The sequence below is a fragment of the Zingiber officinale genome, chromosome 10B, assembly GCF_018446385.1.
Source record: "Zingiber officinale cultivar Zhangliang chromosome 10B, Zo_v1.1, whole genome shotgun sequence".
Lineage (NCBI taxonomy): Eukaryota > Viridiplantae > Streptophyta > Magnoliopsida > Zingiberales > Zingiberaceae > Zingiber > Zingiber officinale.
The window spans coordinates 1,512,750-1,540,637 of NC_056005.1; the positions used below are offsets into that span (position 1 = coordinate 1,512,750).

The 27,888-nt window shown below is 35.4% G+C and overlaps 3 protein-coding genes across 3 annotated transcripts; all 3 read right to left on the reverse strand.

Annotated features, from left to right (window-relative positions):
* Positions 1-936: 936 nt before the first annotated feature.
* On the reverse strand, positions 937-6,908 carry LOC122029307 (TIP41-like protein). The gene is made up of 9 exons (XM_042588244.1): positions 6,620-6,908; positions 5,917-6,102; positions 5,413-5,503; positions 4,414-4,515; positions 4,178-4,237; positions 4,043-4,084; positions 2,674-2,808; positions 2,242-2,342; positions 937-1,157 (listed from the first exon to the last, which is right to left on the reverse strand). Exons 1-9 carry the CDS (start codon positions 6,763-6,765, stop codon positions 1,145-1,147), a joined length of 876 nt encoding a protein of 291 aa, XP_042444178.1. The 5' UTR covers positions 6,766-6,908; the 3' UTR covers positions 937-1,144.
* A 2,937-nt stretch (positions 6,909-9,845) lies between these two features.
* Positions 9,846-14,112, reverse strand: LOC122029306. Its single transcript, XM_042588243.1, has 6 exons — positions 13,799-14,112; positions 12,902-13,107; positions 12,082-12,379; positions 11,723-11,830; positions 10,667-10,911; positions 9,846-10,255 (listed from the first exon to the last, which is right to left on the reverse strand). Exons 1-6 carry the CDS (start codon positions 14,018-14,020, stop codon positions 10,138-10,140), a joined length of 1,197 nt encoding a protein of 398 aa, XP_042444177.1. The 5' UTR covers positions 14,021-14,112; the 3' UTR covers positions 9,846-10,137.
* A 944-nt stretch (positions 14,113-15,056) lies between these two features.
* On the reverse strand, positions 15,057-23,031 carry LOC122029459 (zinc finger protein ZPR1-like). The gene is made up of 16 exons (XM_042588447.1): positions 22,749-23,031; positions 22,617-22,661; positions 22,470-22,510; positions 22,307-22,388; positions 21,450-21,494; positions 21,215-21,271; positions 20,532-20,591; positions 20,317-20,444; positions 19,066-19,324; positions 18,924-18,990; positions 18,291-18,361; positions 18,057-18,146; positions 17,085-17,193; positions 15,749-15,840; positions 15,452-15,557; positions 15,057-15,324 (listed from the first exon to the last, which is right to left on the reverse strand). Exons 1-16 carry the CDS (start codon positions 22,881-22,883, stop codon positions 15,218-15,220), a joined length of 1,494 nt encoding a protein of 497 aa, XP_042444381.1. The 5' UTR covers positions 22,884-23,031; the 3' UTR covers positions 15,057-15,217.
* Positions 23,032-27,888: the final 4,857 nt, after the last annotated feature.

Genomic DNA, 27,888 nt, shown 5'->3' on the forward strand with positions numbered 1-27,888 from the left:
GTGAGTTGTCAGGTTCCACAGACCCAACCGGACTTCCCGTCAGATATCAAATCTCGCGGACCTATCTGAACTTTGCACCAACTATCAGGTCCATGAACCTAACTAGATTTTAACCTATTGTCAGATCCATGAGACCAATTAATTTCTTCATACATAATAGAAAGATTATATAAATAATATATTTAATTTTAACCTATTTATTATATATTAAAAACTGATTATCAGTATAATCTACATCGTAAGCTTAAATTAAAGTTTAATTTAGTTTAAAAAGAAATGGCAAAAAAAGGAAAATGTTGCATGCTAAATGAAAATAACGACATACGAAATTTAAAAATTCATATGCGGATATTGTCTTAAATATTATTTTTATTCACTCAAACCAAACTACGCAGCCACCTCCCACAGTCATCCCCGCACAACTAATCAGTAGACGATCCCATCGGCCACCAAGTAAATCCGAAAACTCCAACGCCACTAATGAATCGTAACTTGAAATCCATGGGTGTTCAAAAATACCAAATGTAAAATTCAAACCTTCATTGTTCGAAATTGCTTTCTTTCTTCTGATGGTAAAAGAAGAAGCTGTCATCTTAGCCGCCCCTGTTGTTCAAAATTGCTTTCTTTCTTCAGGTGATAAAAGATGAAGCTCACCTTAACAGTTCCTCCCGGATGCCCTCACACTCTAACAAAAAGATAAATTATAAGAGTTTATTCGGCCTTTACTGACCGACTTTCCTAAACTGTCCTAAACTGAGGCACGAGATTGCTTTCTTTCCTAGATCCTTATCTCCAAGTAGTGTAATCAAATTATTGTAGGGATCTAAATTTAAACAGAAAATTTTCAATTTCAGTATTGTATAACGACTGGCTAGCCCAAGTCTAAGATGGCTTGAATGAACTGGTTCACGTAAGCAACTACTGCAGACAGTCATATCACATAATTTGCATTTAGAAAGAGAATTGCAAACGAAACAGGTTTACATTTTAAAGAGCGAAATGATAAACTAATATGGACAAAAAAAGCTGTGTGGCTGTTTAATTTGATCATCATCCTATCCATCGAATAATCTAGCGTACGGGAGAGGATATTGGAATACGGTGCGAGTTCATCAAGTTGTCAGCAATCTCCACTCCGCCATCTTTAATCGGCAGACCTGCATAGAAGTATAAACTCAAGGAATCAAGTTTCACGACAAAAAGGATGGTGATAAAAGTTCTTATCAAAATAAGGTTACAATTAATCTTTCAAACCTCCAAGTTAAGGCAGAAATAAAATGTAGACCGATATGTTACCAAGTCACGTAGCTTAAAAATGAAGTATACTTTTATGGCCTTAAGATGTTATTATGATAAATTGAGAGGTTGAGTTTGTCGTGCAAAAAGAAACAAAAATATAAGGGGGAGGGAGGGAAAAGAAAATTATCATTCGAGTTGTCTCCTTGAGCAAATATAAATGAAAAGGGTAAATTACTTTTTCTATAACTAATTAGTTAATTTCCTATTTTGAGTTATTCAAATATTTCTATCCCTCTCATTTGTCAAAGGAGAAGCTAAAACATCCATTCTTTTAACAGTCCAAAATTTGGTCTTCTGACTTCTCTTTGAGAATCTATGAATATATGGAAAGAAGAAAAAGGAAAGATAGATGACCAGAAAAATACAAATGTAAATGAAAAAGATGGATCATTTTTTATATTCTATCTGATTTTAAAGGGACGGGTTTTGAATGTTAAAAGAATATAGAAAACCTCTAGAATTGATGGATATGTATGTCAAAATTAACGGTGTATCCCTAATGAAAGATAATAATCAGTAGGAATTATGCATGGCCAACTTTTTTTTCCCTCTCAAATGGTTAGGCCCTCTAACAGATAACCAAGGGATCTAAGGGATCTAAGGTTCGAATCTTGTGGCGCACTGTAGAAGATTTTTCCTCCAATAAGAAGCGGGCCTAAGAAAGCTGGCCGTCTAAAAGGGCCTCCATAAGTACTTTCCGATTTATCCCATTGGCCGATGGAAAACTTCCAAGGGGCAGTCCGGTCACCCAAGGATTAGTCGGTATGCATGGTCAGCTTATTGGTATTATACATGGTGAGCTTATTAAGAAACAATGAATCCATTCTAACCCTAACAGAGGAATCATCAAAGGAGAGGAAACAAGTCAAAAACTTAGCACTCGGGGAGCTAAAAGTTTTCAGAAAAAAAATATTATGCAATTCATTATTTAAAATACATTACCTGGAAAGGATCAGCCTTTGGGATTTGTGTTTGATTATGGGGAGCTTCTGACTGATAAGATTTGGATCCATGTATGCAGTGGAATCAGAAGGAAAGCCTTTCTGCACATTCAAAGTAGGGAAATGAAATCAGGACGGGCTGCATGTTCAAATCTGTCCTTGTCCTTGAGAAGGGATAGGTAAAAAATCTAAAGAAAATGAACAAGTATAATAAGTAATTGTTAGCTTTATTATTGCTTGCATCAACCATATATTTCCACATGTAAATTTTCATTTTAAAATATATAGCAAATGTCTGTTAAACTCATAAGGCTGAATAAGGGCTCGATATTATGAAGAACACTTAACTGTTTGGTTAAGTATAACAGCTATTAAACAGAAAGCAAAAGTTATCTCATAGAAATTATGTACTTTATGAAAATATAAATCTTACAGTAGATAAACTGTGAATAGTAGCTTCTCTCCAGCAGATTTCTCTGATGATCACCGGCATTTCCTTGTCATCACTGGAAAAGGCACAATATACTCGAGTATCCCTTAACCTCATCAGTACTCCATCAACTCTAAGCTGTAAGCACAATTGACTCAGAATGTAGAGAACGAGAAAAATCAAAATAAACCCAGGTCACAATTAGAAGGAATAAACAAGCACTATCAATGATATTGAAGATTTCAGATGTCTCCTAGGCCACTGCTAGTCGTATAACTTCCTAGTTTTATCATTTACCATCACATATATGGTGGCTAGACGCCATGTACAGATCTAATAGCTTATGAAGTCCAATTTTGTTTAAAGAAGCCACGTGATACTGGAGACAATTGTAGTTAACAAGGAGTTACTTGGCAAACCAATTAGAAGATTCCACATTCAAGTTTCACAGCCAAATTTCATCGAATAGGTAGGAAAAGAAAGTTCTAAGCAGTCACAACTCACCACAATGATTGTCAGCTCCCATTTTAGTAAAAGGAAAAGTAACAGACTTAAGTTTAAATAAAAGGGACTGTGGAAATTATATGGGCACCACTACAATGAAAATCTGAACTTATACAGAAAACAGAAAAGATGAAGGCTTGCATGAGTATAGGAGATTGATGAAAAAGCTTCAGTACTAGCCAAGATGCAATACCATGGCCGGCTTACAATCTAGGATCACAGCAAACTATGGGAACCTACTATTTCACTAGCACAAAAACTGTACAATCACAATAAAAGCACTGTGTTTTCCAGCAATCCATGAATTAATGGATCAAAAAATGAGAGAAATTGGAGAGGACTCACTCTCCTATATTACTGGAGAGCATCTGAATTAGATAGATAAACACAGACATATGAATGGAGAAGGAACAGATGGAGAAAAGTTAAATATGTTGAATGAAACCAAGCCAGTCATAGAATCACTTTGGCAATCTTAGACCTAAAAAAATATGATAGTACCATAAGTAACAAGGCACAATATATTGTACAATTAACAATTCATCATCTTGCACAAAGAAATTTTCTATTTTCATGGGTGCATGTCTATTAAAATGCATTATCATGAATGCATGACTCTAAAATATAACACATGAAAGCTATCAACTTCATAGAAGCAACAAACTTTGTTATTATCATTCATGAGTACCTATTCCAAAACCTAGAACTTTTGGTCATAATCTCTATACAGGAATTATAGTTATAGTGGAGTTCTAGATGACAATACAATGTAGGCTAAAGTGGAAAATATGAAAATAAGCTGTATAATAAAAGGAAAACATTTCACTTCAAGTACACCCAAGTAAATAAAATGATGTCATAAACTCACCCAGTAGCGCAGCAGAAGAAACCAGCCACTAGGCATGACTCTCTACGAGTTTGATAGAAAATGGTACATATTAGCATTCAATACTGCAGTAAAGTACAGGTTCTGAAAAAGTAAAAAAAGAGCCATAGGCATTACCACTTTCACAGTTAAAAGTGACACTCCATTATCAGCCAACTCATCCTCATATAAGACTACCTAGATTAGATACATCAATCACTAACAGATCAGCATGCATTCGATGATAACATCAGTTCTCAAAATATCTATTCACTAAATTCTACTTACATGGCCAAGTCAGAAACCACTTGCAATAAAAATATCAGAACATAAAAAATAGCATATATGTTTTATTCAGTATAGCTTGTACCAACCTCATTGTAGAACAGTATTGGTTCCTTTTTTGATAATACAGTCAGATCAATTTGTTCATCACACTCTTGCCAATAAAGTCTATGGTATTCTTCAGGATTTGTCTGCATTACAAGATAAACACAGTGAAAGATGCATTTTGATTCTCACTACCTCTCTCTAAGTCTCTCTCAAGCTGTGTAAACTAGTTCGAATTAGGCTAATGAGTCAGATAAATAACTATATTATACTATAGTATTTAATTAAACCAATTATTATGGCTAGTTGATTAGTTAAATTTAAATTGGCAGAGTAAGTTATGTTAAAATTAGTCTTAAATGGTCACTTAGTGATCATTAGGGAATGTAATAGGCTAAATTGAGGTTCATTGTTAGTCTTAAATCGGCGTTCAACCCAAGAAAATCAATTTATCCAAAAATTAAAATGAACTGAATCTATTTGATTGTTTTATTATGAGTTGTTATCACACAAGGAGTGGATTGGGGAGAAACTTGTTATGATTCTTCCCCTCCTTGTCTGTCTTCTCTCTTGAAGCGTCACAAGTGCGAGGATGATTGGATATGTGGGGTGGTGGCTTTGAGTAGCAAGCTATGGCAGAGGGAAAAGACATATTTGATAACGGCATTATGAAGGATTAAGGAGGGTGGGAAGAGGAGGGGCTTGGTGACATTGGACTGGAGGTTGCTGAGCTCATGAAGAGAGTGGCAAATTTGGCTTCCTTGAGTATCTACCAATAACAGATCCTCATGGAGTCACTAATATAAATAATTATTACAATCTTAGTAAGCCAGCTAGAAACAATTAGCCTTCTTGAAACTGAGGTTTTTTCATGGATATTAGTTCAAGGTTAGTTTTTCTCTACAAAATTTTATTGGTGATCTAAAGTTCTAGCTTACACAGAAATGTTTCCCATTCAAAACCTCAATTAGGGAACTCCAGAATTCACATGATTCTGACTATAAATTTCTACTTCAAAAAAAATACAGAAGAATTAAGCAAACCTTTTCTGGTTCTGTATCTAGTGTCTCACTTCCGCTGTATGGTGTTGTAAATGTGTAATCATAGTCTAGAATCACTTGCTGTGACGGTTTACTGAAAAGAAAAGGCATAAGTAAGGCATCCCCCTATAGTTTTCAATTAGGTCATTCAAGAATGGATTTGCAGAAACATATTTTAATATGAAGTTCATTTATCCTTAATATGAAACAGATTGAAAGTATAATAGAATTTTCATGACCAAATACTGCTCAACAGTGTAAATAGAATAAAATATGGAAATTACAGAAAAAACAACGGATATAGGATCAAGGAATTAAGTTTAAAAAAATCTCAAATAAAAAATTTAAAATTGCTGCAAGAGTTAAAGACTGTAAAATTACACATGTTTCTGAGGATCATGGATAGCATTATTGTAGAAACTTTTAAGCACTAAGGCATATGGAAGTTGGTCATGAGCAACTGCAAACTTTGAACTCACACGATTGAAATAAATAAAGACTATTGACCTTCTAAATTTCCATTTTGCAGCAGCTGGGACTTCAACTGGTGGCAGTGCTTCTTCCATCCAACCCTTTAGAGCATCAACTGCATTATAGTGCAACTTAACACCACTTCCTTCATGCAAAAGACATAAAGCACTTCCTCCAAACACCATTTCCGGTAAGTGTGACACTCCCAGTTCTTTTTCCAACCTGAAGCAAAATCAAATTTTGAAGTCAAATTGCATATGAGTAATAGAAGCTTGCATCATCTCATGAGCATATCCGAAGGGTTATCACACTAATGTTAATAAATAAGCATGACTTTAACTGGAAATTATTTTCCTTCTTTGAAATTAGTTTTACAGTACAGGATCCCAGGCAATAGTGATAAGAACGTAATAAAAAAGTATAAAAACCCAAGTGCTTTCATAGCCATGACAGGATGGCATCTTGGATTACATTGTAGCATCACTCGTACCGTCAAACGATAATTACAGAGATCCACGCCGACCTGACCTATCTGTGAGATCCATGTATATTATTGGTCTTATTGAAGTCAATTTCATGCGCAAACTGCAAAACTAATCCTTGAATAGCAACTTTACATTTGATGATTTTAGTGCGTTATGCTAAGATCACCCTGTGTCGTACACACAAACGCAACTCGATAAGTATTAAAAACCCGAAAAAAGAGAGACTGGAAAAAGATTGTTCTGAATTGACGTACTCCTCACGGGCGAGAGAGCCAAGGATGGGGCGCTTGCTTGACTCGACGAGCCAACCCTTGATCCGCAACCCACTCCGCCCCTCCGGCAGCAGCTCTGCTTCAGCCTCCTTCAGATCGCTCTCCGACGCGCCGGCCCACTCCGCCATGTCGCCGACCGATGCAATCGGTTCCCAGATGTCTTATCCTTTCTTTTGTTTGACGTTACCAGATACACCCAAACCTAGCGATTGCCGCATTCAGCCACCCCCTAGCATGCTTAATGCACGTGCAGCGATTGAGTATGCAGCAGCAGTTAGTAGTTAAGTTTACCCAAAACTTTATAGAAAAACTTGCTTGTTGGTCCCCAAAGTTTACTTTTGTTCAATGCACACTATGTTTGGTTGTTATGAGTGAAATAATAAATATTTAAAACTTAGGGGTATTTGAAGAATTTGAAACCACACTAGAAATTAGCAAAAAGTTATTGAGATTCCGTACCAAGTCCATTACAGTAATCTAACACAGGGCTTGTATATGTAATATAATACATAAATATAAATAAATTAGTATTTTAAATTCATAAATCACATAAATTAAACATAGTAAGGAGAGATTAGGCCCATACATTAATATAACGTGAGGATTACATGTGTAATATAATGTATAAATACACATAAATTAGTATCTGAGACCTATAAATTAGATTCATGCATTAGTGTAATAGACTCTTTCTCAAAAAAAAAAATAATTTAATTTTTTATACTAGATATTAAACTGATAAAAATATATATTACACTTAAATATATCTTAGCAAAAAGGTCAAGAAATGCATGCTTTCTAATATTATTGACCCAAGGTATTTATAAAAACTTCTCCGTTCGCGGTGTTATTAGTCCTAAGTGTTAGGTCCGGTTGAGCTAGAGGAGGGGTGAATGACGAACTTCAATTTCTTGATTAACTTGATTTTGTGCAATGGAAACTTGAAGACAATGCTAACTCCTTATATTACTTGGTATCTACCTCTTTGAGGTGACTAATCCAAAGTTTCACACTACGGTCACATTTTGTACTATGAAACTTCTCCTTCTTAGATCAACACCAAAGGTGGAGAAATCTTACACAATCTTCTACAAATCCCTTTGAACATAAGACCTCACAAGGAAGAAGAAGTCAAGAGATTAGGGTTTTGAGTACACCTTCTTCTTCTTTGAGTGACTTGAGATTGTAGTACTAGTGAGAGCTTTAGCATTTGAAGTTAAACTTGAGCTTGAGCACTGGAGAGCAATGAAAAACACTTGATCATAATAGAATAGTTGTGTTCAAACAAGCTCTTCGGATGTTCTTAAACCGTCAAGAATGAGCCATTTTTCTTATCGTTTTGTAAATCTTAATCGATTAAGAAGTGATCTTAGTCGATTACCAAGCGTTAATCGACTAAAGTAGTCGATTTGGTGTGTATTTCATTTACATGACTCTTCCAAATCAATTACCATAATCGATTAAGATTAGGATAATCGACTAGCTTAAGTGATTAGGAATTATTCTGTTTTCGAACAGAATATCTCTTAATCGATTGAGCCAATCACTTAAGCTTCGAGCAGAAGCATTTTGTTAGAAGCAAAATGACACCATAAGTGATTGATTCAATTGCTTACAGTTTCCTAATCGTTTACTGTAATCGATTAGGAAACCTTCTATTTCAAATAGAAGGTTTGTTAAGTGATTAGATTAATTGCTTAACACCCTTTTAATCAATTAACATTTTTCTTAATCGATTAACACACTTGCTTTAGTTGATTATTAATTGCCTCATCAAGAATCTTGTTCTCATCTTCCTGGACTTCTTTTGCCTTACATCCGGTCTTCCGACCTACAAGGACTTCTCCTGTGCCAAAGATCTGGTCTCCAAACCTCCTTGGACTTCTCTTGTCTTGCATTCGGTCTTCTGACCTACAAGGGTTTCTCTTGCCAGGAATCTGGTCCTCAACCTTCTTAGTCCTGCGAACCCAAAACTCATATTAGATCCAATGTATTAGTCTAAATTTAAATAATTGTCAATCATCGAAATTTCTTCTTTAAAGCATGATTGCACTGACACTAAGACGTGGGACTAAAGTCACTAAAGAGAACAATGACAATACATATTTTTATATAAAAAATAACGAGAAAATTACTAATAAATTTTAAAATTATTTTTAATATAGAAAAAAATTATTAATATAATTTTATTTTAAACTTCATCAAAATTAATTACAAAATGATCTAGATTTTTAATAAAATAGTAAAATGAATTCACTGTCAATATTAAAAATATGGTAAAAATCAAAAGTCACTCTTCTTTTCCAAATCATCTTACAACGACTCCTTAACTTTTATAAAAAAAGACGTCTCAACCCACTCTTCAATCGTATACAATGCCTCAATTGTCCTTTATTACTATTTAATAATATTCTTATTATTATCTTCCACCTAAATAGTAATTATGATTTTATAATTATTACAATGTAAATATTAGATGAGTAAATCAAATTCTAACAGTTACTGTTTAATAATTATTACAACAGTTATAACAACTACAATTTTATATATGTTACAAAGTAAACATTTTTAAAGAGGTTAAATATATGTTATAATAATTATAAAATTAGGGATGACAACGGGATGGGTTTAGACCGAGTTAGGACAATCCCATAATCGATCTCACCAAAAAAAAAAAATAGACCCGAACCCGGACACACCCTACTTAATTTTTCAATCCACCCCGATCCCGCTCAAAACTCAGTGAATTCATAGCGAGTTGAATCTGCCAACTCACTAAACTTAAAAAATAAAAATATAAGTCAACAATATAAATTATTATTATTATATATATATTTGAGGCAGATAATTATTGAAACTCGTAATCCACACCGAACTCGTTTCTAAATTCGATCAACGGATTTAAACCTATCCAGTAACTCGTTTGATCAAATTTATTGTCATCCCTATATAAAACTGAATAACATGTCTGACACAAATTTAGACATGAAATAATAATACAAATAATACTAAAAGACAATTGGGAAACTATATACGACTCAAAAATAACGTAGGATGTCATTTTAATAAAAAATCAAAATGAGGAAAAAAAACACCCTGACTTTTGATTTTTAGCCCTTAAAAATATCAGTTGATAATTATTTTTTAAAAAAGGGATAACAATTTGTTGGAATCCAAAATACCACTGATCTAAAATATCAACCAAGAGTTCAAAAAACATCATCACTATAATTTGCAACAAATAAGAACACAGTACAAATAAAATGAAATGAACAGATGCAACTTAACTTTGAGAATGGAAATCAAAATTACAAAGGTTGATATTTGACAAGCGCATTCCTAGAACCACCAAATCCAGAGACCATCTTCAATTTCCAAATGGTTGCTGCTGTAGCATAATGAACTTGCGCATGCTTAACTACAGTGATTTACCTGGGCTACTCAAGGGTTCATGAATACTTCCATCATATGTTCTTCTCTACTGAACCAAATAAGCATTGTTAAGCAACTGAATCGTCTTCTTGCCATACAGTTTGTGAATCAGCCGAGACTGTCAGAAGTTCCATCAGCTCAAGACGGTATTCGAGGCCTCTGATGTGGTGACCCAATAGCATGCACCTAAGAAAGCCACAGCAAGACAAAGGTTCAAGATGAATGTTAAAGCATAGAAACTATAGGTAAAGTTACATATAGAGATTGAACTTTGACCTTCATCTCAATTCAGCTTTCAGATTTAGAATTCAGCTTTTAGATTTAGAATATATTCGATTTAACTTCTAAATTCAAGAAAACTTGTTATAGTTTCATCTCAAAGTTTTGAGTCCTGACAGTAGATTTGGTCATCTTCACTATGCATGAAAAAAAAGGGGGGTGCTTTTGTTACACACCCTTCTTAAAAACAAAATTTAATTCAGTTACAGCACTTCAACACCATAAATTTGAGAAACTAAATTGGAAAAAAAAAATCATCCAAGTTCACTGACTTGATAAAAAAAAATTGCTCCTGAAGATAAAAACAATATGTAGTACCAGAATAGAAGGCGTGCAAGATAATCCCGGGGGACAGATATAAGGGGCTGAAATTGTATGGAAGTGTTCTCAACAAGTTCTTCACAGTCATCTTTACCAACTCCTAAGGTTCCACCTGTTGGATTGTCAGAGGGATCGGGGGGTTTGGACTGCATCTTTGGAGAAAGAATTGCAAGGAGGCCGTGCACAACTGAATTGATTGCCTCTTCTACACCAGGACAAGTTGGTTCTGAAAGTTCAGCAACCTAGAAAGAAAATGCCTTGTTATAACAGTTGTAACATATGTTCCTCAAAACATTCCCAATAGGTAATTCTTTGTGCCTGGCGATGGTTCAGCAGCATGGAAGAAGAGTAGGAAATATACAACTAAAATAGTAATAACCTTCAGGTATCTTTCATGATTTTTCCAAATGTTATCATTTCAACTTTATTCAAGTTTAGGGAAATCTCCTGGGTACATCCATAGGTAAATGCCCAGCTTCAGTGTTTAGGACTTGTATATGCACACAAACACAATTACTTTGGTGTACAGTGTGCTGATTTACATAAATGATTGACTAAACACATATATTTTATTTGGAATTAAACTAACATATGTAGTAAATTTACTTTTATGCCAATATTCCGTTAGTAGAACCTACTTTATCAACTCACAATGCATGGTAAAAAAATAGATGAATACTGAATAGGTAGTTTGCAGCAAAGCAAGCTTGTAGGCAAAGCTACAATAACAACCAAGCCTTATCCCACTATGTGAAATCGGCTAAGCTACAACAACAACAAACACCAAGTTTTATTCCACTAGGGGAGGTCGGCTAAGCTACAGTTAAAAAAAAAAAAATTTGTTATCCATGTATGTAGCTGAACTAATATAAATGCAAGCTGTGGGCAAGGCTACAGTTTGGAAAAAAGGATTGTGCTATCTGTATAATGAGGTATTACTAGCCAACTTTATAGAATCCAAGGCCAGATACATAATAATTAACAAGCTGGGCTTAGCTACACCAAATATTTGTAAAAAAAATATAAACAAATATAGAAATTTTATTAACTAACCTTCTCAGGTTGCAAGGATCTGAGATAGTCCAACAAATCATTTTTTTCCTCTCCAACAAACTGTTGCATGTGCAAGGCAGAATTTCTCCTTTTCATGTCATGCAGCTCCTGTAAACACAATAGGATACAGCAAACCAAAATGGAAAAATCTTGGAGATCATAGATCATTGGAAACATGATTCATGATAAATGTTAATGGATGCCCATGTGAATTGATGTAGCCTAGTATCTATTATTGAATTCATTATGAACTTGAAGGCTATTATCAAGAAGAGATTTGTGATGTTTAATCCTCTCCATGTAGTTTCACATTTTTCCATGACAATAACACTATTAAAAGAAATAAGCGGTCTTAATACCTTTTCTACAAGATTTATATGAGATTGCAGGGAGGATATGTATTCTTGAACTTCAGTTGTTAACTCCCCAAGGTTGCTGATATTGATCATATCTGTGGGTGATGCTTGATCTTTTTTTTCATGATTTTGATGAACATTGATTCTTCCAGGAGAACTAGATATTTTTGAAGACCTATCAAACGAAATCTCAGAGTTATTTTCCTCCAAAGTTGATGTTTTTTCTTTTTCAGTGTCGCCTTCAATGGTATCTAGATTTCTTTCAAGGTATAGTCTATATTCAGCACTGCGCAGAGTGTACCTGCAACATAAATAAAAAACTGAAGTAATCTCCAAGGCAATAATTGTATGACAAAAGTTGGAAATGTACAACGTCAATTTTTTTGTAAAGTATGGAATCTGCTTTTGTTAAAAAAAACAATATTTTGATAATGAAAACTTTTACTGGTAAACATGTTAAACTAAAAGAATAGTGAAATATTAAAAGGTGATTCATACTACAGCAACAGTTTGGATACAAATACGTAACTGGTAATGAAGTCTCTGATGGTTGGATGCAGAAATGCATCGGTCCTTACAACTAGCCCAAACATCCAACTTTTCTTTTTTGTTGGTTCCACCAAGAAAATTAATTGAAAATACACAGTTCTGACTCTTAGAATTTTAACCGTAGATGGACCAATTAGATGTATATTGTATAGTCAGCATTTTTTATTATGACTGTGCTATATACCACTGACTGCCAAAGAAAGAACATGCTTTTCAAATACTGTATGCCAAAATTATCAAAATTACAGCAGGTAGCTTTGCATTATTAGTTTACCCTGTCTTCATAGAAGAAATGAGTAACTTGAAAAGTGGTTCCCATAAGGCTTCTATATGGACTTGAAATTGATCAGATGGTAGTAAACCAAGCATGCCTGAAATAGTCCTCTTCATTGCATCCACTGTATTGGCTGGAACATCCTTTTGAATAAGGCTCACATCCAAAGGCTCTATCTCTTGAACCAAATTTAGGATGATGGAATTCTGAAATGCAAAAGTTGATTAGTTTCAGAAAATTCCCCTTAAAAAAGATACAGTTCATGGGAACACAAAAGTAAACTTAATTGGCATATTAAAGAGTTCATCACAAAAGTATAAGTTTTGGAGGGCACAAGGATACATAAAAAACAACTCAAACTGTTAGATTATAACAATAGCAAAACCAGGAAACAACTCAGAACATATAGTTTGAGATGTGCCGGCTACCTTTGAAATTTCTATTTGTAAGCAATTCGATCTCAATGTCCCAAGTCCTCCGACGTTATACCAATACATCAGCATATAACCTACCTCAAACTTCTCTATTTTCCCATACCAACAAGCTCCATTTACATCTTAACATAGACATACAAAAACAACTATTTCCAGATAATTTTCTTGACAAAAAGTGGATATGTTAATACTTAATCCACAAGAAGATACTTTCAGAATAAAGTCGCTCCGATGACAAAATCATCTTTATGCTCCTGAATAATCATCTTTGTTTTTTATGATCTCACCTAGAACCTGAGATCCGTGAAAGATTCTAGTTCTGATATAAATTTCAAATCGTGATGAAAAAAAAGCGAGAACTGAAATTTACATATCGCTCTTTAATTTAACGCGACAAGGTTCAACAAGCAGATGGCGTCCGATAATTCCAGAGAGAGAGGGAAAAACTGAAACAACATCCAACCTTGGAGGAGCTGCTGTGGGAATCGATGTCATCGAAGGATGACCCAGTGGATGCGGCGACGAGGACAAGTGGGCGAGGCCTGAATCGAAGCCTTGACGGAGAGAGCCGGAACTGAAGGAAGCTCCCTCGGATAGCGAGCGGCGGGAGGGGCGGAGGAGGAGGAGGAGGTCGGAGCCGCGGGAAGAGCAGTACCCGAGCTTGTACGGCGGCGGCGGTCGGCATGCCCCGTCGCCCACCCAACGACTACCACACGCGCCTTTGCTTCCCTTGAGCTTCTCTTCGATGAATCTGTCCGTTTTGGGCAATGCCAAGTGCCAATTGTCATCCCACATCGACTTAGCTCCGTCAAATGAGATCAAATGATCACTCTAATTCAACGATCCATTTTAAAAGCATGCATCTAATCCATTCATCGCTTATCACGTTTCATGTAAATCACCCACGCGTCCCTCCTATTCGGCAGGGGCACAACCTGATCCGCGACCCACAAACGGAATCTCAGAAAATCGGACTAACGTTTACTCTTGTTCCTACCCGCCACGTTAATCAACGAGGGGTAGAAGAACAGAGTGGGACCCTAGTTTGAGACCGCTTCTAACGGCTTGACGAAGAGGTAACAAAGTAGGTAGAATTCCGGGTGTGGAAAGTACTTTCATTTTTACGGTCCAAATTTGGAAACCCTACTCCTTCATGGTGGATCCCACTGTGCATTCCCTCGTTACCACATTGCCACGTCACAATGGAGGAGTTTCATTTGTGGATTCCCTTAGTTTAATCTTCATTCGAACTGTGATACGTCTACGTCTGTCGCTATTGTAAATCAAATAGTTTTTATTGCATTTTTAGAAATAAATTAATGAGAAGCAACCACGGCTGTTAAGATCTTATTTATATTTAAGATTATGATATCACAATAAAATATTTAAATTATCATTCAAACATTCATAATTCAAACCCCAATTACAACAACCCCAATTACAACGTATTTATAAAAATTATTCCTTCAAACAAAAAATCATAATCAAAATATACTGACTTCTTAATTTACCTTTATGAACAATAAAAAACTTCGATCTCGGATAATCAATAAGATTAAATAGAATTATTATTTTTTATTTATATTTACAAAATATGAAATTCACAAACTTAGAGCGTCTACATTAGGCACGTTAAAATCCATAACAAAGTTAGAAAACAATACATTATTTGCAATTTTTTAATCATAATCCAAGCGTATTATTATGTCATACACACATTATACTTTTAAATTAACTATATTAAAACTAAAAATAATATAATTTTATTTAGGTAGAAACATATTTAAAGTTATTATATTTGTATGAGCATGCGGCTGACACTAACAGACAGTTAAATTTCCTGACTTTAATGACAATGAAAGGTTTTCCTAAGGTAAGAACATCAACGTTCTGCTGCTTCTGTTCTGTAAGCTGTATCCGCTTGTGATGTGTCCATGTCATTCAAACCCAACTCCTCGTTCTGCTCCCAAGTCCTTTCATACTCCTCCACTGGCATAGGAACCAAACATGACAATATAACGTTAGCATAATATGTGCATACTAATCGATCAGTAAAATCAGTACGCGAAATCTAGTAAAAAGTGAACTCCACGTGAATGGAAATTAAGTAACGAACCAGAAAGCTGCTTGTCATCCTCCAAGGAATCGGTGACAAAAGAAACAAATGAACTGGACAGTGCATCATCAACTATAAGCGTCCAAGGTTTTTCTAAACTCAAAAGCTACACGAAAGAGAGAGAGAGAGAGAATGAGTAAGTCAATATACATATGCATAGGCAAAGAGGAAGATTTACTTGAAAAAAAAACTGCGCTCACTAAACCAGAGCGGTAAAAGAACCAATTAGAAAAGAATATAATGAGGCACCCATGTTATCACTTAAGAAATATGCTAAATCTTCACCATTTAACATACCATGCTGAGCCTGGACTTGAAATCCTGCCATTTATTTCTTTTCCAGTCATCAGTACTATCGCCCAAAGAAAATCCATGTACTCTCTCAAGATCTATGCAAGAACAATTTGTAAAATCAGAATCATCAAGAATGTAAATGAGAAAAAAAGTTCTAAATCGCGGTCGAGGCGGCTGCCTAGGTGAGAGGCAGGCATCAACCGCACCGCCTTTGTCTTAAGTGGTGCTTTAGGTGGTGGTCAAAGATGAGGCGAGACAAGTGGGAGGGCGAAGCGGCTCCAATGCCGGTGCACCAAGCATTTGCCTTTGCCTTAGGCGGTGCTTTAGGCACAAGCACACCTCCAATGCTTGCGTGACGAGTCCGAACGTGTCACCCAGGCCAAGCAACAAGTCCAAATGCGTTGCACGAGCTTGGGCGCGTCACCTGGGCCCAACGACGGACCCAAACATGTCGCCCGAGCCCAACAACATGCCCAAACATGTCGCTCGGACCCGACGACACATCAGGACTCGTCGCACGATCTTGACAACGCATCAAGACTCGTCGCACGATCCCAACGACGTGTCAAACTCGTTATATAGGCCGAAACAATGGTAAGAGGGTTGGAGTTGGTTTTTAACTTAGGGTTTAATTAAATAACTTTAAGTTAATCATTTTAATCAACTCCTAGAAATAATTGAGATAATTTAAATAAACTTAATTAAATCCTAATAAAATTATGTATATATATATATATATATATATATAATTTTAAAATATTTAGATTAAATTTTTATTTTTAGTTAATACAACCAAGTACAAAAGATCCTTCCCCAAGACCTCGCATAGCGGGAACTTCGTGCACCAGGCTGTCTTTTTTTAGTTAATACAACCAAGTAGGAGTTCAAAGAACATCCAAATTAATGAGGATTTAGATACATCGGAGGAGGAGAATGAAGATGTTGATTTTGAGTCCGATGATGAGAGGATTATGAATGTAGTTGATGGTCATGTGTTAATGATTTAAAAGATTAGTTATGCTTACTCTAGTCTTGTTGGCTTGTTATCATGTTGGATTGAAACTTTAAATTTTAAACTTACGCTTTTGGTAAAGGTAATGATGATTTTTTTTAAATATCTTGTTAGTAGCATTTATATATTTATTTGTACTATATATAAATTGTATTATATTGTATTGTATGAAGTTTATTGATACATAAACATCATATAGAATAATAACTATTTATAATAATATGTATAAAAAATAGTAAAAAGAAATCAACCGCCTCGGCGATAGGCGATCACTGACCGCCCCACCACTTCCACCACCTACACCCAAAGTGAGGAGGCAAAACTTACTTTCACTAATTTGAGTAATGAGACCCTCAACTGTTGTAACCATTCCCCCTAAAGTGCCACTTGAAAGCTCCAACTCAAGCTCAGGAACTTTTACGCTGGCCATGTCAGACTGGAAAAAAAAAGTAATACAGCAAAAAAGAAAGCAATTAAACATGTTAGGAAGCCTGCTAAAACACCTATAAACAGGCAGGAAATTGATATTCAGACAACAATGAATCAACATTAGTTAGAACAACTCAGTATTGAATAGAAGCAGAAGCTCCAGTAAAACTTTGTATAAACTCACTGGAGTACCATCACAATGTAAATGGGTTCACCTAAAATGAGTGGAAATGTCTGGTAAAACTAATATTTAGTAGCATAGATGCTGGATGCTGTCAAATGTTTATTTGAATTTGTGGCTCAATACATTGCTGCAATGTAAAGATCAGCGAACAATTAATCATAAATTATAAAAGATAAGAGGATAGTTTTCTTGTGTTTGGTAAGAGCAATATCATGACAACTATAGGCTAAGATTAGTATCACTTTGCAATTATATTAACCTTTTTCCACCCGATTGTGTATTTGAATCCCATATGTTCGCATGTTTATGAATTTTTATAAATAAACGTCACATTTTTTCAGTATCAGAAGATACAAATCTATATAATACAGTTTATTAGTGTTTTTCAGTCTTTGCTATAGAGTTATCCCGTGAGTATATATGTGCGTGTGTGTGTGAGTGTGTGAAACAACTTAGTGCAAAATGTAAAAATAGATAATGGATGTGTACTACATGTTCAAGCTAATGAGTAACGAGAGTCACGATACTGTTTAATGCAAGGAATAATGTGTGCAGGTCATAAGTGTTGGTCCCGATACTTACAATAAGCATGCCACATGCAAGTTTCACAAAAACATGTGGAAATGAGTAGACTGATACACATTGTCCTACCATAAAATTTGACCATTGGAAATGAATAGACTAACCTTGATCACATCTCGGCTAAGATCCTCGAAATTCTGCACACTCAATGTGATTCTCTTCCCTCTTTCAGGTATCTCACCTCCTGCCTTCAACTGTTTGGGAAAATATAACGTCCAGAAATAGTAATACAAAAACAACTAAAACCCCACGACCTAGACACTCAAAGAAATCACAAATTCTCTAACCATTGATGGGAGATTAATTTAACCACATGAACAACTGAGGGAACATCATACCTCAGAACTTCGATAGCCACACAAATCACATGTACTTGCCATCACAACAACTTCTCGGAAATATGGAATTTCTGCAGATGGATTAGGAATCACAAATCCACCAATGACAAGATGCTAAGAATAATAAAGATTCAAAAGGAAATAATTAAGAAAACAAGAAACAATATAGGTAGACAAAGAGCAGAGTTACTAAAACCAAAATTTAAGTTGTGAGAAGATACATGATGGAGGAAACATGTGATAAGTACAACAATAAAGATACATGTTTTAGTTCATCCCAGCACAGCATTTTAAATTTGCAACAGTCCACTTAGTGAACTCAAGTTTTAGTATCCAGATTAGTTTTGAAATGTCAATTATGGAATATCTGGACTACAATATTGTGCACGAACATAAAAAATGGGGCGCATAAACAGCTTGAGCAATCTTGCCAGTTCACAGAACCTAAATGGATAAACAATGAAAAACGATCAAATGTAGACAGGTGGCCATATTTGGTACTGCTTATCTAACTCTCCATTCAACTAAAAAACGTGTGGTAATCTTTGACACATGCACGCAATTTTTTTTTTTTTGCTGATGATGACGGAAGCGTACCATCAGAAAGATAAAAGAAAGAAACTAAAAGGATACTGGTAGAGTAAAAGCGAGTGACACAGCTAGCCCCACATGCCCCACATGTTGAAGGTAAAGTATCAACCTGCAATTACAATAAAGAGCAATTTATGACAAGAATTATCAGTAACACAGTGCATCATGTAAGACAAATGTATACCTCTTCCGGTGCAGAATATCTGCACAAGGCTGCTGCAACTTCCTCAGTTTTACCCTGGGCAATTGCACGCTGACCAGAAATAGCCCCAACCGAACCATGTGGCTCTTTTTGGCTTATGTTGGAATGATTTTCACTATCAACCTGCCTTTCAGTCTCTTCCTGTAGAGATGGTTCAACAAGAAAGCCCAGTGATGCCTGTTGCTCGCTGGTCCTTTCATAATATCTAACAGACAGAAAGGGATCTGATGATGGAGCCAATCTGCACAGGATAAAATAAGAAACTTCAATCAAATTGAGAACAAGAAAAATGTGATGGCTTGGAGGCTGTCTATACATCCTAGACCCACAATGTGCTGCTTCAGAATTCAAATTTCAAATAATCCAAAAAGAGTTTTACGATTGCATTACAGGATATCATAGTTTATGATCATATTATGCCCTTTGGGGGAGATAGGAACATTATATAAGCCGACTCCAATCCTGACCATTGAGCTACCATAGATACTACTACTATAGTCCAAAATCCATCATATTGCAACATTCAGAACAATATAATGATATGCAGTGGAACTTACCTGAGACAAAGGTGCCTGCAAATAACCAAATAGAGCAAAGAATACTAACCATTTAACAACATGCCTAACCCTGGCAGTGCAAGTGGCATTGGCCATCATATTAAGCTCAATTACTTGCCAATAGTTGTTACTCGACTATTCTACCTATCAAGACCAAAAAGTATTCTACCTATCAATTCCTTCCTAAACTTATTTGACTTCCTAAAACTTCAGATGAGATGGCTCCACAATTTACTACGCACAGCAATTGTGGTAGTTTTAACAATGAATCAAGATGCCACAACTGCATTAAACAGCACCAATAATACACTATCTCAGTCAAAGAACATATGAGGTTAGAAGAAACAGATTCTTCACTGGATTACATGAAACATCATGAGTTAAGCTATATCTGCTACCAAGCAAAAACCCATTCGAGCAGGTTCTAGAAACATTGAAACATCTATAAAACATTAAACAAATTATGAATATTGGCATGCCAAAGCGTTGACATGGCATTTTAGCATGTGTTAATAACAGCAGAAGCAAATAAAAGGCTAGATTCAGTTCTTTCAGCCTTGATGCAAAATAGTTTACCATAATATCTAGATACTCCATGCAAGAAACAACAGAAGTAGGAGAGTAAGATTTGGGAGTGCATATCTAAGATTTTCAATGCTAAGAAGAGAATTCTTACGGGTTCTCAATAAAACTATTTCCAGAAGGATCATCAAGTATAAAAGTAAAAGCCACATTTCCCGCCACAAGTGACCTCAGTTTTATCAAAAATTGATCAATAGCTTCAGCAGTCACAGGATCCACTTTCTGCATAGCATAAAGCAGATTCATTGAGATGTGAAGAATAGGTTAAACCAAATGAAGAAGTTAAAAGGTGTGAAGTCCTTATCTCACCTTCCGTTCCTCTTGAAGGGAATCTAATTCATCTGCAGCTCTAACAAGTATCCCTTCAACCTATCAGAATAGAAGAGATAATAGATTTAGGTATCTCAAATAGAAAAAACAAATGTTTTAACATTGTTCTAGCTATCCGTGTGATATGAAAAAAAATTAAGAAAAGATGCCTACTACATTGTCTTTTCTGTTGCATTTCATTTTCAGACGTAATTAAAATATGGAAGTTTCATTCGGTTGTAGCTAATAAATGGTAAATTCATTGAATTGGTTATATATATATATAACAGCGAACCTAAATTGCTAAAATCACTACACTATAGCCACAGTCTTATGTACTTGAGAAATCAGCATAAAAGCAGATGACAGTGGTAATAATTTTTATGTAAAATAACAAAGAACTTTTTGCCAATAACTTGCTTTCAATGAAAGCGGTTCGTAGTATTACTTATCTTACGGGGATAACACTAAAAGAATTAAGAATGTTTCTGCCATTTTTAGAGTTCTTAGAAATTGTCAATGGGACCATCATAGCAGTGAAAGGCAATCTCTAAGTGAACAAAGAAACTGGAATTTGAAACTCCGGCAAGAAGCCAACAATATCTACCAACAGTTTACCAGAACAGGTAGAATAAATTGAATAAGGACTACTAGAATCATATCTTGAGAGAAAAGAGAGTTACTGTGGAGAGTCTTCCACGTTGAGATTCAGCAGGAATCTCAAAATCCAGTTCCGGAACCTGCAAATCACAATACAGGAAAATTTCATTGCTGGAACAAGATCAGCTAGAGCAGATAGATAATCCAAATGCTTTTAATATGATAATACAAAAATACACAAAGCATGATATCTCTAAACAATTGTCCATATTTACTAGATCTTGCAAACTTACAGAGAACGAAAGAGAAATGGACTACCTTAATAATAGCAGAATCAGATTTCACCACTTGCCGATTAAGCATCTGCAACAAAGTATGATAAATTGATGAATATACTACAAGAAACGAAACAAGACAAAACATTTTCCCAATCAATATATGAAAAGAATGGTTCCTTTACACAACAACTTCTTTGAGATACTGTAAAATATAAATGAAAAGGAAATCACTATTGATAAGCAAGTAGGTGGAATGTAAATAAATAATCAAATAAAGAAAATATGTTAAGATAATATCCACATGTTTAAAGGCAGACCAATAAATTTTGCAAATGGAAAGTTCTAAGTACAATTGAGAGTTTGAGGGATAAAAAGGAAAAACAAAGTTTAGATAAAATAATAATCAGAGTAAATGACTTTAACATCACTAGTAATATAGACTTACATAAATGTCAATGGCAGATCTAAAAAACAGTACTAGGGAGAATTATCAAAACTTCTATATTAAGTGTCATACTCATAAAACTAATATTTTTAAAAAAAAATGTAGTATATTATAACTTGAATGATTGAATAATACGGAGAGAAGATGCCACCACTATCTCCCTCAGTCCGCCAGTAAACCTAATCCCTTATAGTTTACCCAATTCTGTGTGACTATAATAGATCCTTAGTGCGAAAGAGTATTGTTCTTCTGTAAACTTTAGAAATTTCCACTGTGCATTTTGCAGCAAACCTTGATTCTAATTGTCTACTTGAGAACTTATAGTACTATAATTTGTGCATTTTGACAAAATCAAGATATACTAAATTGATGTATTCAACAGTTATTTAGTGTTAAACTATTAAGGCATTAAGTAACCGAATAGTAACAATCATTTAGACAGGGAAGCAAACCTCACTGTTCCCTGCAGGAATTTCCAAGCTATAGCAGCATCCTCGAGGCTGGAGTTCACCGGCAAACTGGACCTCATTATTCCTAAACAATCATTTCAGGAAATAGTAAAAAAAAATACATCAAATTAAACCTATATGACAAAAATATTGAAACAAAACCTACCTCTCGTTGCAATGTGGACACTCGAATGCCATCAACACAATCTGCAAGTAAAAAGAAACCGAAACTTTGGAAACCATCTATCCTCCAACCCATGAATGCCACCAAAAAATTGAGCAATAAAGGATAAAATAACACCTAAATATTCACCTCTCTGAAGTGCGGTATCCTAGTCAGCAGAAGCCTCGTCGTGCCCTGAGTAGAACAAGACGAGTGTTAGCCGAAACTCCAGAGTGAAACAAGCCGCTTAGTAATAGGGGAAGGTAACAAATTTTATTTTACATTCTTGAAGCAACGCATGCAGAGGGACTCGATCTGGTGGAGCGGCGCCACGGACGCCGACGCCAGATCCTCCTCTTCCGCGACGACAGCCTCCGCCGCGGAACGAAGGTCGATTATCGGATCGCCGTTCTCCATCGAATCTACCTCGCTTCCGATCTCTTCGCCTCGCGTCGGTGTGTTAATCGCACGAGCAGGTTTAAAAGCCGCCGAGCGCACGCTTCTGGATACTCCTTTCCGAAGAGTGGTGTGGGTAGACCTAGGCGTTTCCAGAACCTGAATTATGAGCGAGGACTGTCTGATATTTTATGCGACCAAACTCCTCGATGGAGTTCCGCACCGGTTTGGTTCAGGGCTGACGATTTGAGTTTAAATTGCAGGCGGCGAACCCGAACCGGTTATCCGGTTACACAATTTCTTTTACGACCCAAACTAATGCTTAATCAAATATCCATTTTAGACGATAAATAGGTACTGACTTAAAAGAAGAAGAAAAAACTTAATTTATACTTTTAATCTCATTTAAATGTAAGGTAATTGTAATTAAAAGAAAAAAAATTATCATAATTAAATCTAATTATTTACCCGAGCTCAACCAAAAAAAAAAAAAAAGCTTTGATAGCCCCCGAGTGAAGTAAAAATTAAGCCAATCATCTTAGTTGAAAAATTAAGCCAATCATCTTAGTTATCATCCGGGTCTCTGGATAACCACTAATATTTAATATATGAAAAATGATATGTTCAAGAAAAAAAAATTTAAGTATAGACACATAAAATATTCAAGGAAAAATTTAAGGATAGACACATAAAATAATAAAGCTCACAAAAATGAAATGATGATTATGTGTCTATTCTTGTAATTTTTCTTAAGTTTTTTTTCTTAAGCACATCATTGCTCTTAATATATTGACATTACTGAATTCAAAATGGGTAATGAAGAGGTCGGAACCTTTGGTCTATAATTTTTTGGATCAATCCTGATCTCTTACTCATTCATTGGTTGGATGGGCTGGATCTCACCTGTGGAATCCAACCCATCCAATCAATGAATGAATAAAGGATCAGGATTGATACTTGTAGGATTTAACTTATCCAATTAATGAATGAATAAAAGGATCAGGATTGATCTAGAGATCCGAGACCAGAGAATCTTAAAATGGATAATGATAGAGGGTAAAAGTCAAAAGAGGTCTTTATGTTTTTTTCCAACTTGTTAACAAAGCGTCTCATTTTATTTTATTTTTTTTCAAAAATCGATCCATGCCGATGTAAAATCGTAATTATTCTTCAATATTTTTTCTATTATCTTAACTAAATCATGAACCGATCACGTATATTAAATCTTGAATCGATAAAGTGTATTATAATATCTATAATTTTATAGCTGCTATAGCTATTATAATTTATGATTATCATTTATGATGGTAACAATTTTAATTTATAATTATAGTAGTTAAAATTTCATAACTATTATAATATGAAAATAATCTTAATAAGAAAGACTAAAATTTATTACGGTGTTATAAATATAGATTTTTAAATAGCATTCGATTTGATATATTATGTATTTATGATTTAATCCGAGTTAAAAATTATGTTACTTAAAATTTACATAATATTATATTATAATAATTACGATTTCGTAACTGGTATAATTATATAATAAATATGAAACTATACTTACTATTATTATATAATAACTCAGTTGTTGTAATTATAAAATTGTACCTGATATAAATATGTAATAGTCATAATAAGTATATGATAATTATGAAATCATAATAACTATAATATATCTCGGTATAAATTTAGATGAAAAAAAAATATTATTATTATCGGTAGGAGCTTTTTTTTATATGTGACGTCTTTTTACCAAATAATAAATTTACCAGTGTTCAAATTCTTATATTTTTTATAACATGTGATATCAGAATAATATTTAATTGCTGTTCAGTTTAAGGCACAAAAGAAAGAATAGATTATTCATTTCACTTAAAGTTCCTAATAATCTAATTAAAACACAGTGTGAATAAACATAAATAGAAAAATATAAACACAAGTAAACTCATCACAACATTTTACTAAACCGCGTATTGGTTTTGTGTATTATCCAAAATACATAGCTCATTTTTGGATTGATCAAATTGTATCCAGGGTGGATGTACCAGGGGTGGCATCGGTGGTCACCTCCCTTTTACCGGCGGAACAAAAAAAAATCGATGCGGTAAGAAGTTCTTCACAGGCACTCGCAGCAGCCGGAGAAAAAACACGAACGATAAGTGGAGAAAACGAAGAGTTGAAGAGACGAAGACCATTTCCTTTTTGTAATTGTGAACCATATGTCCATTCACATGACACGTTTCCATATATAAAGATTTATTTTTTACATTTTTATTTATCTCTCCTCTGTTTTTTTTCCGCCATTCACAAAACCTTGTGATCGAAACGCCGAGCGCCGACCAAAACGTGTCCCTTTGTTTTTTCTCTCTGTCGAGCGCCGACCAAAACGGCAAAACCCTGCGGGTTGCGCCCAAAGGTTTTTCTTCTCTCTGTCAAGTGTCAATCAAAGCGGCAAAGCGCCAAAGTCCAAAGGTGAAGCCTTCAGGTAAGTGGATTTTATTTTATTTTATTTTATTTAATAATTGTTTGATTATTTCTTGATTACAATGTATGATACAATTAACCATTTAAAATTTTGATTATTTAAATGTTTAGTTGTTTTTTTATATTTGATGGTTGGATAATTGAAAATTTATATTTTGTATATTTAATGGTTGGATAATTTGTAATTTAATTTTTTATAAATTCTGAATATATAATTAGTTTTTTTTATTAGCTGTTGGTTAATTGTAATTTGTGAAAGTTCATAATTTATGCTAAATTAATTTTATTTTTTTTAAAGAATTATGTTGATAAATGATGTTAAATAATTTAATTGTGTTATTGTTAAATTGTTCACATTACTTTATGTTGATAATTTTTCCCATATATTATAATTTGTAGAAAATGTTGAAATATTTTACAAAGAGGCCTAGGAATCCAATTGAATCGTAGTATTTCGGATGAAGAGTCTACTCCTGCACCACAACCACCACCACCTCCTCCTCCTCCTCCGCAAATTTTATTTGAAAATATTGAAAATCTGACTAGTGAAGTAGAAATTGTTGTTGATCCTGTTGGGACCGATGTACCCGCTAGAGGGGGGTGAATAGCGTTTCGTCGCGCTTGCGTCGGTTTGCTTCGTCTTGTTGTTGTGCAGCGGAATACTCGAAGACAAACACTCATAATACTAACACCTAGGGTTTACTTGGTATCCACCTCAAGAATAGGTGACTAATCCAAGGATCTACTCACGACACGCTCCTCCACTATGAACAACTCCTTCTCAGTCGCAGCCGGAGGCGGAAAAACCTCATACAAATCCACACACAACACAACTCACACAAGAAGAAAATACAAGATATAACTACAATACTCCCTTCTTCTTGCTTACTTGTTGCTTGTTGTTGCCTCTTGAACCTTGAGAGAACACTCTCAAGAGCCTTCAAGAACTGGCGATGAAAGTCGGAGAAGCTCGCTGAAGATCGCCGAAAAATCGTAGGAGAAATCGTAAAGATTTACGGAGAAAACGCTCCGCTCATGCTTTAAACAGTGCTCCCAATCGATCAAATTCATCCCCAATCGATTCACGTCAGCACCGCTCCATCGCAGTCGTCCATCACCTGCATCCCGCGCAACGGTCACTTCCCAATCGATCGGCCGATCGATTGGGACTTCCTGAATCAATCGCCCGATCGATTCAGAACCTTTCTGTGCTCTCGCATCCGCATGAGAGCTTCTGCTGCCCAATCGATCGACCGATCGATTGGTAGCTCCCAATCGATCGCCTGATCGATTGGGAAAGTCTTTGTGCTCATGATTTCATATCCCAATCGATCGATTGAGCGTTCCTACAATCGTAGCACAGTACAAATCGATCGACCGATTGATTTGGACCCTGTTCAATCGATCGCCCGATCGATTTGGACCATGTTCAATCGATCGCCCGATCGATTGAACACTCTGAACTTGACTTAAACTCAAGTCCAAAGTCTCAAACCTAACTTCCGGTCAACCGTGACTTGTTGAGTCTCCATGCCTAGCATTTGGCCACACCCGACCAACCTCGAACTAGCCTTCTAACCTCCTCCAATAGTCTTGCGTCCCTCGGATATCTCCCCATCCTTCACGCCTTACCTTCAGGAGCTTCCTTCGCCCTCATCCTAGTTGTCAGGTCTTCCTTGCCAAGTCATACCAGGACTTACCTTGCCAAGACCACATGCTTGGACTTTCCAATTGCCTGACTCCTCACTAGGACTTTCTCCTTTGCCAAGATCACACTTGGACTTTCCAACTGCCTGTCTCCTCCCCAGGACTTTCTCCTGCCTAGCTCCTCACTAGGACTTTCCCGTTGTCTGGCTCCTCACTAGAACTTTCTCCTTTGCCAAGATCACACTTGAACTTTCCAACTGCCTGACTCCTCCCCAGGACTTTCTCCTGCCTAGCTCCTCACTAGGACTTTCCCGTTGCCTAACATCTAGTTAGGACTTTCCTAGTCAAGTCTCCTATCAACCTTGACCTACTCGACTTATATTCTCATCAAACTGGTCAACCCTTTGACCATCTCCATAACCGGACGATTGCTCCAGCAATCTCCTTATATTGTCAAACATCAAAACTCAAATCCCGACTGAAGCTTGACTCAACTCAAGCTTAGTCAAACTGGTCAAACTTGACCTAGAGAAATTGTCCCAATAGATCCTAGTTTACGAAAATTGATTGAAGAGTATGATGTTGGTGCTAGAGATTGTATTCGAAAAGAATATGTTGCTATGGGCCCTTGTCAACCTCGAGCTCATAATTTTCCAAGAAAAAAAAATGGGTAAAGACAATAGATGTTTCAGAGAGGTTTGGTTTAAAGACCGTGATTGTTTGGAGTATAGTGTTTCAAAGGATGCAGCTTTTTATTTTTTGTGTTATCTTTTTAGACCTAGTAATATAGGGTTTGGAGGAGATGATGTGTTTATGAGATCTGGTTTCATAAATTGGAAAAAAACAATTGAAAAATTCAATGAGCATGTAGGTGGAGTTGGTAGTGCGCACA